The sequence below is a fragment of the Phaethon aethereus genome (genome assembly GCF_964289735.1).
Source record: "Phaethon aethereus genome assembly, chromosome: 7".
NCBI classification, from domain to species: domain Eukaryota; kingdom Metazoa; phylum Chordata; class Aves; order Phaethontiformes; family Phaethontidae; genus Phaethon; species Phaethon aethereus.
In genome coordinates, this window is record NC_138583.1 from 4,600,677 (window position 1) to 4,616,346 (window position 15,670).

Below are 15,670 nucleotides of genomic sequence, written 5' to 3' on the forward strand. Positions count from 1 at the left end.
GTGCTTTGGCCGGGCTTGCGATGTGCTGCTTTCCACCCCCCCCAACTCTGGAGAAATAAAGCCAAATCTGTAGCTCGCTAAGTGCTGGTGGCTGCCTCTCCACCAGGACGCTCTGATGTCTTGACCTGGGTCTCCAAGAGAGCAGCTTTGGGGGTGGAGGGAGGGAAGGCTGAGCCTGCTTCGCCCCGCTGCGTGTGCCCCCCACGGCAGCCCGGGTGACCCCAGGAGCCTGGGGGGGGTGGGTCCGGCACCCACGCCAGCATCCTCCGCAAGCCTGGGTGAAGCACTGCTTGGGTCCCACCTGAGCGGCGATAGCCGGCAGCCCGCGTCCCGGCAGGGATGCAGGAGGGGAGCGGGCGGGCGGCCGGTGGGACCCCCGCACCCCTTGCCTCACCCGCCCGTGCTCTGTGCACGCCCTCCCAGGCATCCAGTACACCAAGTACGGCTGCCGGCGGAAAAGCGACAACCGGATGGTGCATAGGAACTTCTGCGACAACGGCAAGAAGCCGAAGCCGATCCGGCGCCGCTGTAACCTCCAGGAGTGCTCCCAGCCAACGTAAGTCCCCCACCGGCCGGCCCGAGGTGCTCTCATCCCCTCTCTGGGGGTATCTGGGGCTGCGCTCGGAGCGCGCCGGCCGCGGGCGTCGCCTCTAACGCCTTCGCCGTGTCCGTCTTCCCCCTCCCCGGCAGCTGGGTGGCCGAGGAATGGGGCGCCTGCAGCAAGACCTGCGGCAAGCTGGGGGTGCAGGCGCGGGCGGTGCAGTGCCTGCAGCGCCTGCAGGACGGCACCAATCGCACCCTGCACACCAAATCCTGCCCCGGGCAGCGGCCGGAGACGCGCCGGCCCTGCGGCCGCCTGCCCTGCCCTGCACAGTGGAGGACGGGCGCCTGGTCGGAGGTGAGCTGGGGCTGGGGGCGGTGGGGGGGAGGAAGGCGTCGCCGTCTGCAAACGCTCCTCCGGGGTGTGCCGGCTCCCCCCCCCCCGCCCCCATCACCGACGTCCGTCTGTCTGTCTGTCTGTCTGGGCGCAGTGCTCGGCGAGCTGCGGGGAAGGCGTCCAGCAGCGGCAGGTGGTTTGCAAAGGCAGCGAGAGCGGCGGGCGCTGCGAGGGCGACAAGCCGGAGGCCGTCCGGGGCTGCCACGGGGCCCTCTGCCCGGGTGAGAGGAGGAGGAGGAGGAGGAGGAGGAGGAGGAAGAGGCGCTTGGAGGGGGCACGCTGGTGGGGACTGACCCTCTTGCATGCCTTCATCCCATTTTGGCTTCAGGGGGATGCCAGCAAAGCAGGTCGCGTCGAACGTCCCTGATGCTGGCGGAGAAAGGGTTAAACGCCAGCCAAAATTTTGCGCTTTTCTGGTCTTGGCCCTGGCTATTCCCTGTAGATGGTTTTGCGTTTCCTGGCAGCTTGGGGATGTGATGACCTGAGGGCATGATGGAGATGGACATCCTGGAGTTCACCTCGGGCGTTTTTTGGGTGGCTTAAGTGCTGGGCCACCCCGGTGCTCCCCGAGGGACCTTGTTTTTAAGGAGTTCCCCTTAAAACAAAACCATCCCCAGCCAAAACACCCTCCTAAGGTATTTCGGGTGCCCCCAACCTCCCGTGGAGGCTGGGCATCGTGGCGTTCTCTCCGCAGGGAAGCTCTCCGGCATCACCGCCAGCACCGACGCCGGCGACCGCGTCAGTCCCAAAGGGCAGCGGGTGCCCCAGGACGGGGCCAAAAACCCCGTTAGCAAGATCTCCTCCAGTAAGTGTCCCAGCTCCGGTAAGGGTGGCGCTTCCCGGGATAACCCTTCCCAGGGCTTCCGCAGCTCCTGGCGGGGACCGCAGGCGGCTGGGAGGGGGGATGGACGTCTAGCAGGGATTTTGGGGTGTCTTACCCACCGCTGCTGCATCCCTGCTCGCCTCCGCCTGCAAAGCCTGCGGCTCGGTTGCCGTCTCCTGGAGTCTGGGATCTTGCAGTTGCCACCGCCTTTGGCCGGGCGCCGTCGTTTCCCTTCGCCTCCCGGATTTGACGCCGCTTCCTTTTTACCTCAAGCTTTTTTCCAGCCTCCTGTGTTTACCCGACGGCTTCTCCTGGCTTTTGCCCCTTGCTCCGAGCAAGGGGTTGCTTTGGAGCGCCGGGCGAGATGCGTCGCGGTCGGATCGGAGGTGCTGCTTTGGGGCGTCCCTTGCTCTCCGGTCTTCCTCTCGTGCGCAGGAACCTCGAGCGCTTTGGCTTCGTTTTCCGACTCCCTCACACCCCCCGGGTTTTTTGGCCGGGGTCGGGGGGGGGGGGGGGCACCCTTTGGGCCCATCGTAAAGGCGCAGGGGTGGGCGCCTAATGCCACCCTCCTCCTTCGGGCGCTCTGATGCTGCTCCCTGCTCTGTCCCTCTCCAGGGGAGCCTTGCCTCGGGGACAAGTCCATCTTCTGCCAGATGGAGGTCCTGGCCCGCTACTGCTCCATCCCCGGCTACAACAAGCTCTGCTGCGAATCCTGCAGCAAGAAAGCCTCCTCCGCCACCGGCTCCCCCCCCGCCACCGGCCCCAGCGCCGCCCCGGGAACCGCCACCGCCAGCCCCGCTCCGCCGCTCGTCCCTGCCCGGGGGGGACCCGCGGGGACCCCCGCCCCGGCTCCTCGGGCCGGGCCGGCTGCCGGTGGAGGGATGCCCGGCAGCGGTGCTTTCCCTGGGGGGCTGCCGGCCCCGAGCGAGCCGGGCAGGGGCCGGGCAGCCAGGTAACCCACTCAGGACCACCTCGCCGTGGGGCAGGGGAAGCCTTTCGCCTCCCTCCCTCTCCTCCTCCTCGTCTTTTTTTCCTCTCTCCCTCACTTCCAGCGACGGTTTTCACGGGTGGCACGCGGCTCACCCTGAAATTCCCAGGAAAACCCACTTTTTTCTCACCATCCCCCCTGCCCTCCCAGCCGTGGCTTGGTTTTGGCTTGACAGCGCCACGGAAAATAGGTGAAAAGGAGCAAAAAAAAAAAAAGCAGCAGCGGCTTGGTTGCGGGTGACCATGGGCTGCTCCCTTCCAAGGTGCTAAAAAGATTTGGGGGGAGCTTGAGCGCTGCTTTTTTCTTCTCCCTGCCCCGAGCAGCATCACAAGATGTGCTGGGGAGGGGGGTCCTGGCTCGGCGGTTCGGCCCCGATGCTGGGAGCTTGGGGGTGGCCGTGGGAGGCCGGGGGGGCAAGCAACCGGAGGGAGGTAGCAAAGAATGGGGGGGAAAATATCGGGGAAATACCCAAACTGCTGTCCCGGGCTGTCCTTCTTGGGGTAGAGAGTTTGGGAAATGTGTCTGGAGGGGGAGATGGAGCCTGAAAACCACGGACCAGCTCCTGTCCTGGGTTACAGGAGAGGCAGGAGGGGGTCCAGGTCCAACACGAGCAATAACAACAAGGTCAAAGACCAAAAACACTTTGGAAGAAAAACGCCTGTCACCCCGCGGTGACTTTTTAGCCAATGCTGCCCTTGGCCAGCCTTGAGCCTGATCCCTGGCACCCCTGTGGCCGGTGCCCGCGGGGCATCGGCACCTTTCGGAGGGAAATGGGGACGACTGGGGGGCCGGGAGTGGATTTTAGGGGCGGTTACAAAGAGAGGAGAGAGGAAGATTCATCTGCGTCGTTTTTATCGCACGGGGGGGTTAAAGGGAGGTGGCTAACCGCCGTTAAAAAAAATCTCGTGCCAAGGAGTAAAGGTGTGCGCAGCGCTTTCGGAGCCGAGGGACGGGGTCTTCTTGGAGGGGTTACAGGTCCTCAAAACCTCCCCAAAGCGGGGTCGAGGCGGCCTGCCGTGTCCCCGAGGGGTGTCCCCGGGGGGGCCGCCGCCCTTTGGGTGCTTGAGGATGTGCAGCCTCCCGGCCGAGGGCAGCCGGCACCTCCGGCTGCGGCGGCGGGGGGACGGTGGGCTCCTGCGGGGGATGAGCGCCGGTAGGGAGGTTTTTGGGGCCGGAGAGGTGGTGGCTGAGGAAGGCTCGGCTCGGCGGATAGACCGGCGTGGCGTTGCGAAGCGGGGTCTCTCGGCAGCACGCGCGTGGCGTGGGTGCGTCCGCTGGCCCCGCCGGTGCCGCTTCCCGGGTCACCCGAGGAGCGGGACGGGGCATCTCTAGGAGCAGGGTTTGGGGAGCTCTTCGGGTGTCCGGGGCTTGCTGGTGAGGCGGCCGGGGGTGCTCGGCACGCGCCTGGGGCACGCTGCTGTTCCAGCCCGGCGCTTTCGCTGCCGCGGGAGCACTCGTGTGGCTGGAAGAAACTTGGGGTCGGGGCGTCTCGGAGGAGCTCAGGTCAGGGCGCAAGCTGCCCGCTGCCGGGCCGGGGCCGCGGGCAGCAGGGAAGAGGCTGAGGATGGTACGTGCTGTAACGGAAACAAATTCCTGATCTTCTGCGTGTTGGACTGACGTGGTCCTCCCTCTGCTACCTTCCCCTGGAGTCACCCGATGGTACGGAAAGGGTGGAGGGGATTTTAAGAAGGCGGCGGCTCGTGCCCCCTCCCGCCCCTGGATCTCCTCCGTGTCCAGGCTGGACGAGCCTTTAGCTAATTACTCTTAAGAGCAGCTGAGGCTGGAGGTCCCCCGCCTTCCGTGGGCTTCATGGGAGACGGGAGAAAGCCAGGCGCCTGGCTGAGCCGGGCAAGCAGCACGCCCCGTGGGCGCGGGCGGGCGGAGGGATGCCCACCAGACGCCGCGGCGGGCTGCCCGGCTCCCAGGCGTTGCAGGTACCGGTACCCACAGGATCGACGTGATCCTGAGCGGGGGTAACCGGAGCGGGATTCTTCACTCGGACGGCCACTTATCCGCCAGCACTGGCCTCGGCGGGAGCGCCGGCGTTTATTTATTGTGCCAAAGAGAACGCGTCGTTTGCTCCTCGAGGAGCACCCCTCCCCGGCGGGGCAGGGTGGGGCGGGCAGGGGTGCGGGCTGTGCCACAGCCCCCTCCTGCTGCTGGGACAGCCCTGGACGAGCACCGGGCTTGCTTCGCCTTTCCCTTCCCCAAGCAAGGCTTTCTCCGGCGTTCAGCCCCTACCCCATAGCTTTGGAGGTATTGAATAAAAAGAAAACCTTCCCCCCTCCCTCGCCCCCGCTCCAAAATGGGCTGTAATGTTCCCCGGGCACGGTGTGTGCCCCCGGGCTCGCTCCTTCCTCCCAAATTCTCAGTGGCACCCCCTCCTTCAGTGCTGTCCCGGGCATCGGCGCTTTATTGCGTTGGGAATATTGTCAGTGGGTCCTTGTGACAGTGGGGAGGGGAGAGCTGTGGCTCGGGACTGGCCCGACCCCCTTTGCACCCTGCGGCCGGGGTCCCCGGAGGGGCCGTGGGGCAAGGGGGGCTGCGCTGCGGCTGCGGACCCCAGCCGGGAGCGGCGGGCGAGATCACTTAAAGCAGGGCGTACTTAAGCCCCCCACCCCAGCTGCATGTGGGTGCTCCGGGGTGGCGATGCCGAGGGGCCGGGACCCCCCGCTGGGTATTTATCCCAAGCTCGGGCATGCTGGGGTTGGGTGGTTTCTTGCCGTGCAGCCGCCGCGGCGCGGGGAAAGCTGCGGTGCGGGGATGTAGCCCCGCGACGTCCCGGCTCCTGGCGGGGATTTGGCCCTGTCCCCAGGAGGAGAGGGGAAATCTGGTTCCCCGTCTCCTCCTGGGCCGGGTGGGCGCACCAAGTCGCTCCTGTCATGTAACCTTGTCCGGTGTTACGGTGATGTATAAAGTTTTGTACATATGAGATTCAGAGCTTTTTAACTTTTAATATTTATTAATTTTGTTGGGTTCTCTCTCTTTTTTTTTTTTTTGAACTCTAACATAATGTAAAAAAAAAAAAAAATCCACATCAAAAAAATCTCTTTCTGTTGATTTATTTGGGGGAGGGGGTGCGTGAAGGAGGGGAAGAGGGGTGTGACCTGTGGGTGGTTGTTGAATCGGTTTTCACACAGCGAGCCGCCACCTCTTTATTTTATTTCAACCCAGCCGCTCCTCTTCATCAGCCAGTGTCACATACCTGTTTTGAGTTGTTCCCCCCCCCCCGCCCCTTCCCTTAGATGAGACAAGCAGAATCCAGGGCTGTACAAATTACAAGCTCCCTGTGATAACATTTCGTGGACCCCCCTCGGCTGCTCGACTTCACTCATGCAGGGCTCCTCCGTAGCTGCAGCAGCTTTCGGGCACGACGCGCCGGTTCCCAGGCTGCGGGATCACGTCGGGATCTCCGGGCCGGGTCCGAGCCCACCGCTGCCCGTCTCCATTAGCTGCTTCCTCGCCAGCCGTGCCCGCTCCTCGCGTGTCGCCGTACCCCAAGTCCAATGCACTGGTGGTGAAAAGCACGTTTCTGCCCGCCCGGGACGTGGCCTTAGCGCCGAACGCCCGCTCTGCCGGCAGGGCAGGAGGAAAACCTGTACCTATATACCTACATACGCACGTATAAATATATAGCTTGGCCATTCCCATAGGAAATAAAGCCGGTTCAAGCCAAAAAGAGCCCCTGAGCCTGCTCTGACAGCCTGATGCCACGGTCGGGTGATAAACCAAGGGCACGGCGGGCAGCGCTGCCAACGTCGGGGCGCGTTTCGGCAGCCACCCCTCTCCCGCCCGGCGCGGGCGAGGTTTGGGCGAGGGTCTCTCAGGCCGCCCCTCGATGCGACCCCAGCTTGCGGAGGCCGGGCTCCGTCCCCCGGAGCGGAGGCAGGGCGCTGGGCGAAGGGCCTCCGCCGCACGCGGGGCGGCTCGGCGGGCGCGGCGGCTCGCCCGGGGCCGGGCCTCGGGCTGGCCTCCTGCCGCAGCTCAGGGGCGCGCGGAGAGGTGCCGGCGGAGGTGCTCGACGAAGTCCGCTTGGGACCGTGGCAGGACGCGGTCGGCGACGGACGCGGGGATCCAGCCCTTGGGGAAGGGAAGACACCCTGGATTGGGCTCTGCCGGGCGGCGGAGCGTCGCGGCGCCCGTGCCGGGGCAGGAGGCCGCGGCGGCGCGTGCCCCCCTCGCCGGGCCCGTGCCCCCCGAGTAGCGCGGCGGCACTTGCCTTCAGGTCCACGCTGAGGAGCCAGGTGAGGCGGGTGCGGCCGGGGTCCCCCGCCAGCGGCTGCAGGACGATGCAGCTCAGCCGGGACTCGGCCCTGCGGTGGGTGAGGCCAAAAGACGTGGCCGAGGAGACCCCAGAGCAAAGGCAACTCTGGGGGGGGGCTCTTGGCGTCCCTCCCGTGCCGAGCCCGGCGGCGGTCTCCCCCGCGCCCCGCAGGGATACCATACCTGGTGGCGGTTGCTTTATTTTTTTGGGGGGTGTGGGGGGGGGTTTACCTGATGCACCCTTCCCGCGAGGGCAGCGGCTCGGCGCGGGCGGCGGCGCCCACCAGGTAAACGGCCGCCTCCCTCCTCCGGCGGTGCCGCACGCTGACGAAGTCCCGCTGGCCCACCAGCTTGCCCGGGCCGGCAGCGGTGACTTCGTGCGTCACCAGCGTGTCCGTCCCGACGCGCTGCAGCACCTGCGGGCGCGAGGGGCGTCCCGGGGGTTAGGGTCCTGGCGGCCGCCCCCCCCGGGGGGGGGGCATCCCCCACCACCCCCTCACTCCCGTCCCCGGGGGGGGCGGCAGCGTGAGTGGAAGCAGCGAGGCGAGGGCTTGGGGCCGGCCCCCGCAATTAACTCACGACAATTAACTCCCAACCCCCCCGCGGGCTCTTAGGGGGAAAAGCGGGTGATTTTTTTTTTTTTTCCTCCCCCTCATCATTTCATTTTTTCAGCCTTTTTTTTCCATCTGGGGCGGGACTCTCTCTGCGCCCTTTTTTTTTTTTTCCAAAGGGACGGGGAAGCGGTGGCAATAAATAAGCAGAGGCTGGGGGGGATCTGAGCCAGCCCGGGGGAGGCTTTCTGAGGCTGGCAGCTTGCTCGGGGACATGCTGTGATTTGGGAGCTGAGAAACAAGGCAAATACTCAAAAGAAGCCCGAAAGACAAGACATAAGCTTCCTGGGGGCGTCCCCGCAGCGTGATCTATTTGGTTCTGCCTGTTTTTTTGGTGGGGTTTTTTTTTTGAGCTATCTGATTCCCCTGAACAGCTTCTCCCCTGACGTTAAAGCCTGAGCAACGCCAGAGTCCCCCAGCGCGGCAAAAGCCTCCGTGAGCGGGCACCGTGCGGAGAAGAGCCCGGAAACGGCACGTTTCTCAATGCCACGCCAGCAAAGCACGTCTTCTCTCCTTGGGGTGATATCCTGCTCTTGCAGCAGCACAGAATCAGCTTTAATCCTTCAGCGATCTTAAAAACCTCGATAAATACAATTTTTTTGGATGCTAGCGGCCCTGGCGATGCAAAAACTCGGGCCGCCTGCCTGCGGTGTGTCCCTCCCCGCCTTACCTTCACCCGGCTGAGGGCTGGGTTCCACTGGGGCATTTGCTCCATCCTCTCGAACAGCTCCCGGTGCAGCCGTGCCACCGGCACAGCCAGGACCGCCTCTGCCCGAAACACCTTGCCCAGCCCGGGGAGGGCAGCGCTGGACACGGTGGCCCCGGCGTCCTGGGGGAGCGGAGAGCCTGCGTCAACCCCAAACACCCCGCGAGGCACCAGCTAACCCGCCGAAATGCCTTGCTAATAAATCGTCCCGGCCCTCTTTTTAATCACCGTTTGGTTTACAGTCGAAAGCTATTGTATCTAAATCATGCCACTACAATTTTCTGTTACTTTAAGCTCCTCTCTAGCTAAATTAAACAATCCAGCAAACAGCTCAATGAACAAACACCGTAAATAATGACAAAGTCGCAATCTGTTGGGTTTTTCTGCAGAAATGCTCCTGGCTTTCCCCAGGAACATGATTATCTGAGTTTCCCTTTCCAAGCTTTTTCCTGCTGTCTGTTTACTTTACAGATTTGCTTGCGAATCACAGAATCAGAGAATCGTTAAGGTTAGAAAAGACCTTTAAGATCAACAAGTCCAAGCATCAACCCAACACCACCGTGCCCGCTAAACCATGTCCCGAAGGGCCATGTCCACATGTTTTTTGAACGCTTCCAGTGATGGTGACTCCACCACCTCCCTGGGCAGCCTGTGCCAATGCCTGACCACTCTCTCCATAAAGACATTTTTTCCTAATCTCCAGTCTAAACCTCCTCTGCAATGGGAATGGCTCACTTGGAAACCCTGTTTGCTGTGCACACCTCCTGTACCCACGGTTTCCCTTCAAGCAGGAGGAGTAAGAGGAGCAAATCTCCCCTCCCTAGACTCAACTCTCTTCCCGAAAGCTTTTCTGCCATGAAGCAGCCAAAGGCAAGAGGCGACCGGGCTTTACCGGCATCGTTTCTGCCTGCCAGCTGGCGTGCTGCTGGAGGATGCTCAGCGCTCGCTGCAGGGCCGTTTCTCCCTGGGCGATGTAGGAGAGGTCCACGCTGGAGGACAGGCTGGGGCTGACGTCTCCGTCAGGCTCCGGGCAAGCGGCTGCAGGAGCAAAAGGCAGGGAAATGCAGACACCCCCCCCTACCCCCCCCGGCCCCGCCACCGGCTTTGCCTGCGCACGTGGCTGCGGGCACGGAAGCACGAAGGGAGCTGGAGCGGAGCGGGTTTTGGTGACCCAAAGTCTCGGCTCTTACGCCGCCGTTGCCACCATCCAGCCGGTCCCCTCTTGGGCTGGGGGACGGCGTGGTGCAGAAAACGTTTCTCTCCAGAGCGTCCCTGACATTCATCCCCTGTGCCCTGCTGGCTGCTCAGGAAGCTTTTTGAAACCGCTTTCCAAATCGATGCCCTCTGACAGCGCGGTACAAACGGCGCATCGCTTGGGCGTTATTAACATCACCCAGGCAGCCTTTAGACCAAGCCGCGCTTCGAAAACACCTGATGAATTTGCCGATTTTCAAGTCTTTGGGTAAGCGGCGGAACTAGAGGCACAGCAGACGTGCAACAAAGCACTGACAAGTGCCTGTAACCTCTGCTAAAAATTTTGGCTGCCTGTATGGAGAGCCAGCGCAATTTGCCTTCCCAGGGTCCCAGCGTCTCTCCCCACTAACCCAGTTTGCCTCAGGGCGGGGAATGCTTTTAAGCTACTGGAGAGCTGGAGACCAGCCCAGCAGCAGGAAGAGAATTACCTCTATCCCCCCAAAGCACGGGTCAAATCATGCGGAGAGGGCTGGCATTTTGATGTGCATCCCTCCATCCCTTGTGGGAAGGGGGGTGTGAGCAGGGCTAGGAAACGGGGTACCCAAGCGCCTGGGCTGAGCTTACCTGTCTCCTTCCCCAGCAGCCTCTGAATATAATGAGGAATTTTGGAGGACAGGCGACGGGATCCTCTTACCACCAGCCCTCTCGCATCCTTCCGTACCGCCGCAAGGGCTGTTATCTTCAAGCCTAGGGGAGAGACGTGCGGACCTCCGTGAAGTTATTTGCAGCTAAGACCAAGACTACCCTACGCGTGATACAAGGCGGGAGGAAAATAGACGCAGGGACGTGACATTTCCAAGGGAGCACCTCCCAAAGGGATGCCCGTCAGGTGCGGACTTAAGCATCTCCTTTAGGACCCTCTTTTCTGCCTGGTTTTCCCCCTGAGGTCGGGGCGGGGAGGCGAGCGGTGCTTACCGGGCCGGCGACGGAGGTGGTCGTGGGCGATGCCGCAGCACAGCTTGACGGTGGCCCGCAGCATGGTGCAGGAGTGGGGTTGCCTCCGGGAGCGCGCCGCATCCCGGCGCGCCTTTATAGCCGGCCTGAAGGACAGCACCTGATGGTCGGACCGTGCTGCCAGATAGCAGCTGGGAATAAGGAGCACTCAAGGACGAGGCAAGCGAGAGGAGGGGCTGGAGGCAAAGGCCACGCTTCCCTCTGAACAAGCAGTCCCTGCCTTTTGCCGTGCCCTTGGCGGGCGGCTGTGAACGGACGCGTCCCCAGGACGCGGCTGAGACGCGGGACGCCTGAGTGGTGCCCGGTGCCACTTGGTCGAGGACTGCGGTGGCAAACCCAAGCTGGCAAAGGCAACCGGCGGCACTCGCGCGAGGGAAGGATGGGGTGGGAGATGAAGGCAACACGGCTTTGTTCTCAGGGAGCGCGGGAGCTGCTCTTAAACCCGCGCTCGCGGGAAAGGGTGCTGCTTCCTATGGAAACTGTGTGGAAGTGACGGCGGTGATCGCCGCTGCTGTTAACTCCGCAAGTAACTCGTTGTTTTCCTCTACGCCCTCCCCATCGTCCCCTGCAGACCTCTGCTGCTCACGGTGCTGGTGGGACCACTACACCTTTCGGCATGAAGTTATGTGATGTTTTTACTTGCCTTTTAAAAGGTTAAATGCAAAACCTACCAGGTCACTCCTTAAAATACAGCCGCGCTGTATTCCTCTGGCCCTCTGCAATACCCGTGTGATTTTTACCAAGGCTCTTCCACCTGCATGTACCCAAGGGGTCATGTCTCACACGGCGTCACTACGGCTCACCTCACCTTCAGTCTCTGAGGCTGCCAAAATAGTTGGACAAGGAAGCCAGGAGGGGTTTGGTTGGTTTTTTTTTTTTTGCTTTAAAAGGGATAGGAGAGACTTCAAGCCTTGCAGTCTGGTCTGGTTGTGGCCGGTGGATTTCTTGCTGGGGTGGGAACAGCCCTTCCGTGGCTGCCGTGCAAGCACCGCAGGCAGCTGCCTGCGGCCCCCCGTTCCCTGACAGCTCTGGGTCTGTCACGGCGGTGATGGGGACGGTCTGGTGAATCTATACAGCACCGCATATTGCTTTAATAAGCGTATTATTAGGAGCGGGGTAGCAAGAGAGATGCCTGTGGATGGCTTTTGGGCACGGCAGAGTAACTGTGGCGGACGGTAACTGAGCGAGTAGGAAAAGGGGTGGTAGGAAATGACTGTTTTCACCCAAAGCTGGTGGAGTTAAACATGGTTGTTTGCTCTTTCTGTCTGACGGTGCCGGGTCCCTTCGGATGAGTGCTCGCTGCCACGAGCAGCCGCTCCCCGATGCGGGGACCCTCGCAGCCCGCCGTCTCTCCAGACACCTTCTGCGCTGCTAGTGCCCTTTTCCTATAGCGAGCACCGGTGCTCCCGCGACGGGCAGGGGTGGAGCGGGGGGAACCGTTTCCTAGGAAAACCTCAGCTTTTTTTTCCCAAGGGTTTTGGCCCTGCTATGACCAGAGGGTTTTATCCCAGCCCTGGGGACGTCTTGGCTCAGCTCAGACTCCCCGCCTGACCCACCAGCCCCAGCCCTGAGCTTTTCCTCCCCTCCCTGAGCTTTTCCTGCAGGGATAACCTCACGGCACAGCCACTCTGGCTTGCACAGCTGTGTCCTGTTGCGGCTTCACAGCTTTCTCTCTCCGTTCCTGATTGCTGGGCAGGTTATAGCAGCAACCCCCAGCTCCTTGGGCACTGTGCTTTTGCAGTCTGCTCCAGGGTGACTCCGCATGCGGTGGCACCCAAGATGTGTGCCCGTGGGCGCAGGAACACCTTGGGGACGCGTCTGTGTGAGGTGTGTGGCCCAAAGCAGCTACAAGAGTTGCAGCAGGGGCTTGGGACGTGTGCCGTTGCCTTCGCTATTGCCAGAGCTCTCTGTTCGGCGCTGGGATTTACACTGGTGGGTTACAAACCACTTTTTTTTTTCTGTTTTTTTTTTTTGGGGGGGTCTGGGGAGTCGCTGGGGCCCAGCAGTTAGAAAACACGGTACTTTCCTTCGCAAGCCGCTTAGGAAGGAGTGAGCCCTCGCTGGTAAGAGATCTGCCCCGGTGCTTTAAACATGCACCTCCGCTCGCTCCCGGGGGAAGCCGGTCCCCGCCGATGGTCTATCCTCTCACACACATTCCCCCCGCTTTTGCGCACACTTTCTGGTGTTAGTTTTGTCTCTGCGGAAAGCTGTAAGAGTCGGGCAGATAACGTTTTATCGCCCCATGTGGTGAGCGGTCTCCGTACGCTCCCCCGAGGGCTGTACGAGCCGCCCTGGGAATAAAGTGACTTACAAGGAGGGGGAAAGAAAATATCAAAAAAACTGCATGTGATGGCAAAGCTGGAGGCTAGGGAGGGCATGGCATTGCCACGCGAGACCCCAGCTCAGAGCGGTGAGGGGCTGCCATGGGTCAGCCCTGGTCCATCGCCTGCTGATGCAAAGGTCTCATGACCTTGGGTGCCAGTCGTGGGACGCCCTTGGGTGCAGGGTGCTGTGCACCCAGCCCCAGGGTGGCCACAGAGGAGCCATTTTGGCCTGGACCTCTTCACCAGGTTTGGGTGCAGCCACTGGAGGACACTGCTGATCTGCAGCTCCACGTGCAAAGCCACTTCTGGGGGGGCAGGTAGGAGCCCTGCTCCCGGGTGCTGGCTCTGGGCTGCTCTGCCTCCAGCCCCCGGCAAAATCCCTGGGAGCTAGGTGGTTGCTGGCACGTAGAACCTCGGCTAGAAATAAGACCTGGCACCCCCAACCCTCCCCAATTATCCCCCTCCCCTGCTGCTGGATGCAAGGACCCCTTGGGGACCCCTCGTTCCCGATTGCACAGCTTGGCGTAGGACCTCCCTGGGGGGGACGCTGGCCCGGGGAACATCCCGCGGCTCCCGAGTGTGAAATGCAAAGACTGTAGCCAGCGCTTTGGGAGGCAGAATTTTAGCAGCGTGCGGGGCTGCACTCCAGCTCCGTGGGCACAATACAGTCAGAGCTGGGGGTTTGGGGCCCAAAGGTCCCTTCTAGGAGGGCTTGGGGCCATTGCCAAAGGAATGGGTGATTTTACGGAAATGCCCACGTCCCTTTCGCTGTCTTTTGCTCTTTGAGCATCCAGCCAGAACCGGGAAAAAATGCCCAGAAGGGACTTGGGAAACTTTAAGGTTCACTGGCTCAGCAGTGAGAGGTCAATACTTCCAGCAGGAACGCAAACTGGTAAAATCTCCACTGAAACATCCTCACCGTTTCCAAGGGGGCTGGACCCACATCAGCCCCAGCTATAGCACCTGGCTCCTTTGGAAGGATCACCCTCCAGGGCTAGAAGGTCAACCGATTTACAGTAACGCTGTTGCTCAGCGTTGAAGTAAAACCTGGACTAAAAGCTTTTGGGGTTTCCGCACCCCCTGAACGCTGACGTCTTGCAGGTTGCCGCAGGTAGCGAGCAAACCTCGCTCACTGGCTTAGGGCAAAACTGATCTGCTATAAGAGCTCACCCATCGGCAATATTACCCTCTCCCCACCCCAAGGGCTACGGGTGGCATTTTCTGATTTAGGCTGTGCAGTGCAAACCTCCGCTGAATGACAAACCTGCCTCTCTGAATCTCCTTTAGGGAAGGAGAAGGGGGAAAGAGAGCGATGGAAAAAAAGACCTAAATGGCAGGTGGGTGCCTTCTGGTTTTGGTTGAGGAGCGAACCCTGAGGCTGAGAAAGCTTTTTGGGTGCGAATAGTCTTCCTCAAACATCTGGCAGACCAGCGTGGTTTTGGATGGGGATTAAAGCTCGTGCAGGCCCATAGGAAAGGGGGTCATAGGGGTGGTGGATGGCAGCAGAGGTTATGGCAACTCATCAGCACATAAAACAGTCCGAGTCAGCCCAAATCCTGACTGTGAGACAAGAGGGCTGGGAAATAACGGGATGCTCCTGGGGGAAGGGTGAAGATGGGGAGCTAGCGGGACCCGGAGCTGCTATCAGTAGCCCGGCAGCAAGATGAGCAATGCAACAAGGGTGATCCGGGCTCCGTCCTCCCATGGTCACACAGGGATCCTCCTGTTCAGATCCGAGGGCGAGTCCCAGGGCAATCACCCTCCGTGTCCTTGAATCCTGCTCTGAGCGAGACTGCTCTGTAATCAGCAGAGCCTTGATGCGCGGGGGGAAGCCCCGATTTTGAGCAAATCTTGGATGGCCTCCAATACCTTTGCAGAGGTTGGCAGGAGAGGGTAAGGCAGCATCTTCAGCCCCATGGGAACCCTTTTGCGGGGCTGCCAACGTCCCTAACGGTGCTCTGGGGGTTTCTAGGAGAGGTAACCCCCACGTCCCCATCTTCCTGCCCTGATGGGGCATTTAGCTACGCACCTGCGGGGCACCCTAAATATGGACCTAGGTCCCTTGGGATCCTGGCTTTGTTCAAAGGTGGCTTTGGCCGTGGTGTTCTTGCTGGACGTGCCTGTGCTATGGGAGCTGCTCTCTGCCTCTCTTCCCTTCCTGGCTGTGTGTCCAGAAAAGTTACAAGTCAAACAGAAAATATAAAAATACACGGCATTTATTTCTGTATGTAACCAAAGCGCTCATAATTAGTGTCTCCAGATGGAAAACCAGACAAATTTCCTTTCCCCAAACCAGGAGACTTGGTGCTACGTTGTCAGGCTCATAATTTTAAACAATGCTCAATGTCCCTCTTTTTTTCCCTAAAGCACATTTTATAATACAAAAAAAAGGGGCTAAAAAATTTCAAAGGTTCATTTTTATCAGGAAGGAATGAAGAAATGCTGCTTTTTCCTTGCGAGCCTCCCTCCAGCGCTGGAGAGGTGTTCAGTGGTTGTGGCTGATAACAATCCAACTTGAGAGGAGAATGCAAAACAGAAGAACAATATTTACTTGAAGCTAATTGTAATTTTCACAAATGGTCACCAAGAGAGCCCAAATATCAGCAGAAAAGGGAAGCTGCTGTCTCTCTTTGTTGCTGGAACGCTGCCTTCCCGCATGTAGGGTTGAGGCAACTTTATCTCCATCTGCTGCCTCGATTAAAAGAGAAGGGGAACTGCTGTTCAGGCGATAAGAGAGGGCAGAGGCTTCTCCATTAATATGTAAACTTTGGATCAAAAAGAAAGATGAGAGGCTCTAGGCAGAAGCCACC

The 15,670-nt window shown here is 60.7% G+C and overlaps 2 protein-coding genes across 2 annotated transcripts in view; one reads left to right on the forward strand and one right to left on the reverse strand.

Moving 5' to 3' along the window:
• Window positions 1-2,716, forward strand: part of ADAMTS14 (ADAM metallopeptidase with thrombospondin type 1 motif 14) — a gene marked incomplete at both ends in the record, with an annotated part of 32,141 nt that extends 29,425 nt beyond the window's left edge. Inside the window, 5 exon segments of the mRNA XM_082001943.1 lie at window positions 424-556; window positions 691-898; window positions 1,032-1,158; window positions 1,632-1,742; window positions 2,376-2,716. Of these exon segments, the coding sequence (XP_081858069.1) occupies window positions 424-556; window positions 691-898; window positions 1,032-1,158; window positions 1,632-1,742; window positions 2,376-2,716 (920 nt within the window).
• Window positions 2,717-6,571: 3,855 nt separating this feature from the next.
• LOC309406665 (steroidogenic acute regulatory protein, mitochondrial-like) lies at window positions 6,572-10,737 on the reverse strand (the record flags this gene model as incomplete). Its single annotated transcript, XM_082001944.1, has 6 exons — window positions 10,498-10,737; window positions 10,147-10,269; window positions 9,221-9,366; window positions 8,293-8,451; window positions 7,241-7,427; window positions 6,572-7,194 (listed from the first exon to the last, which is right to left on the reverse strand). Exons 1-6 carry the CDS (start codon window positions 10,559-10,561, stop codon window positions 6,572-6,574), a joined length of 1,302 nt encoding a protein of 433 aa, XP_081858070.1. The 5' UTR covers window positions 10,562-10,737.
• Window positions 10,738-15,670: the final 4,933 nt, after the last annotated feature.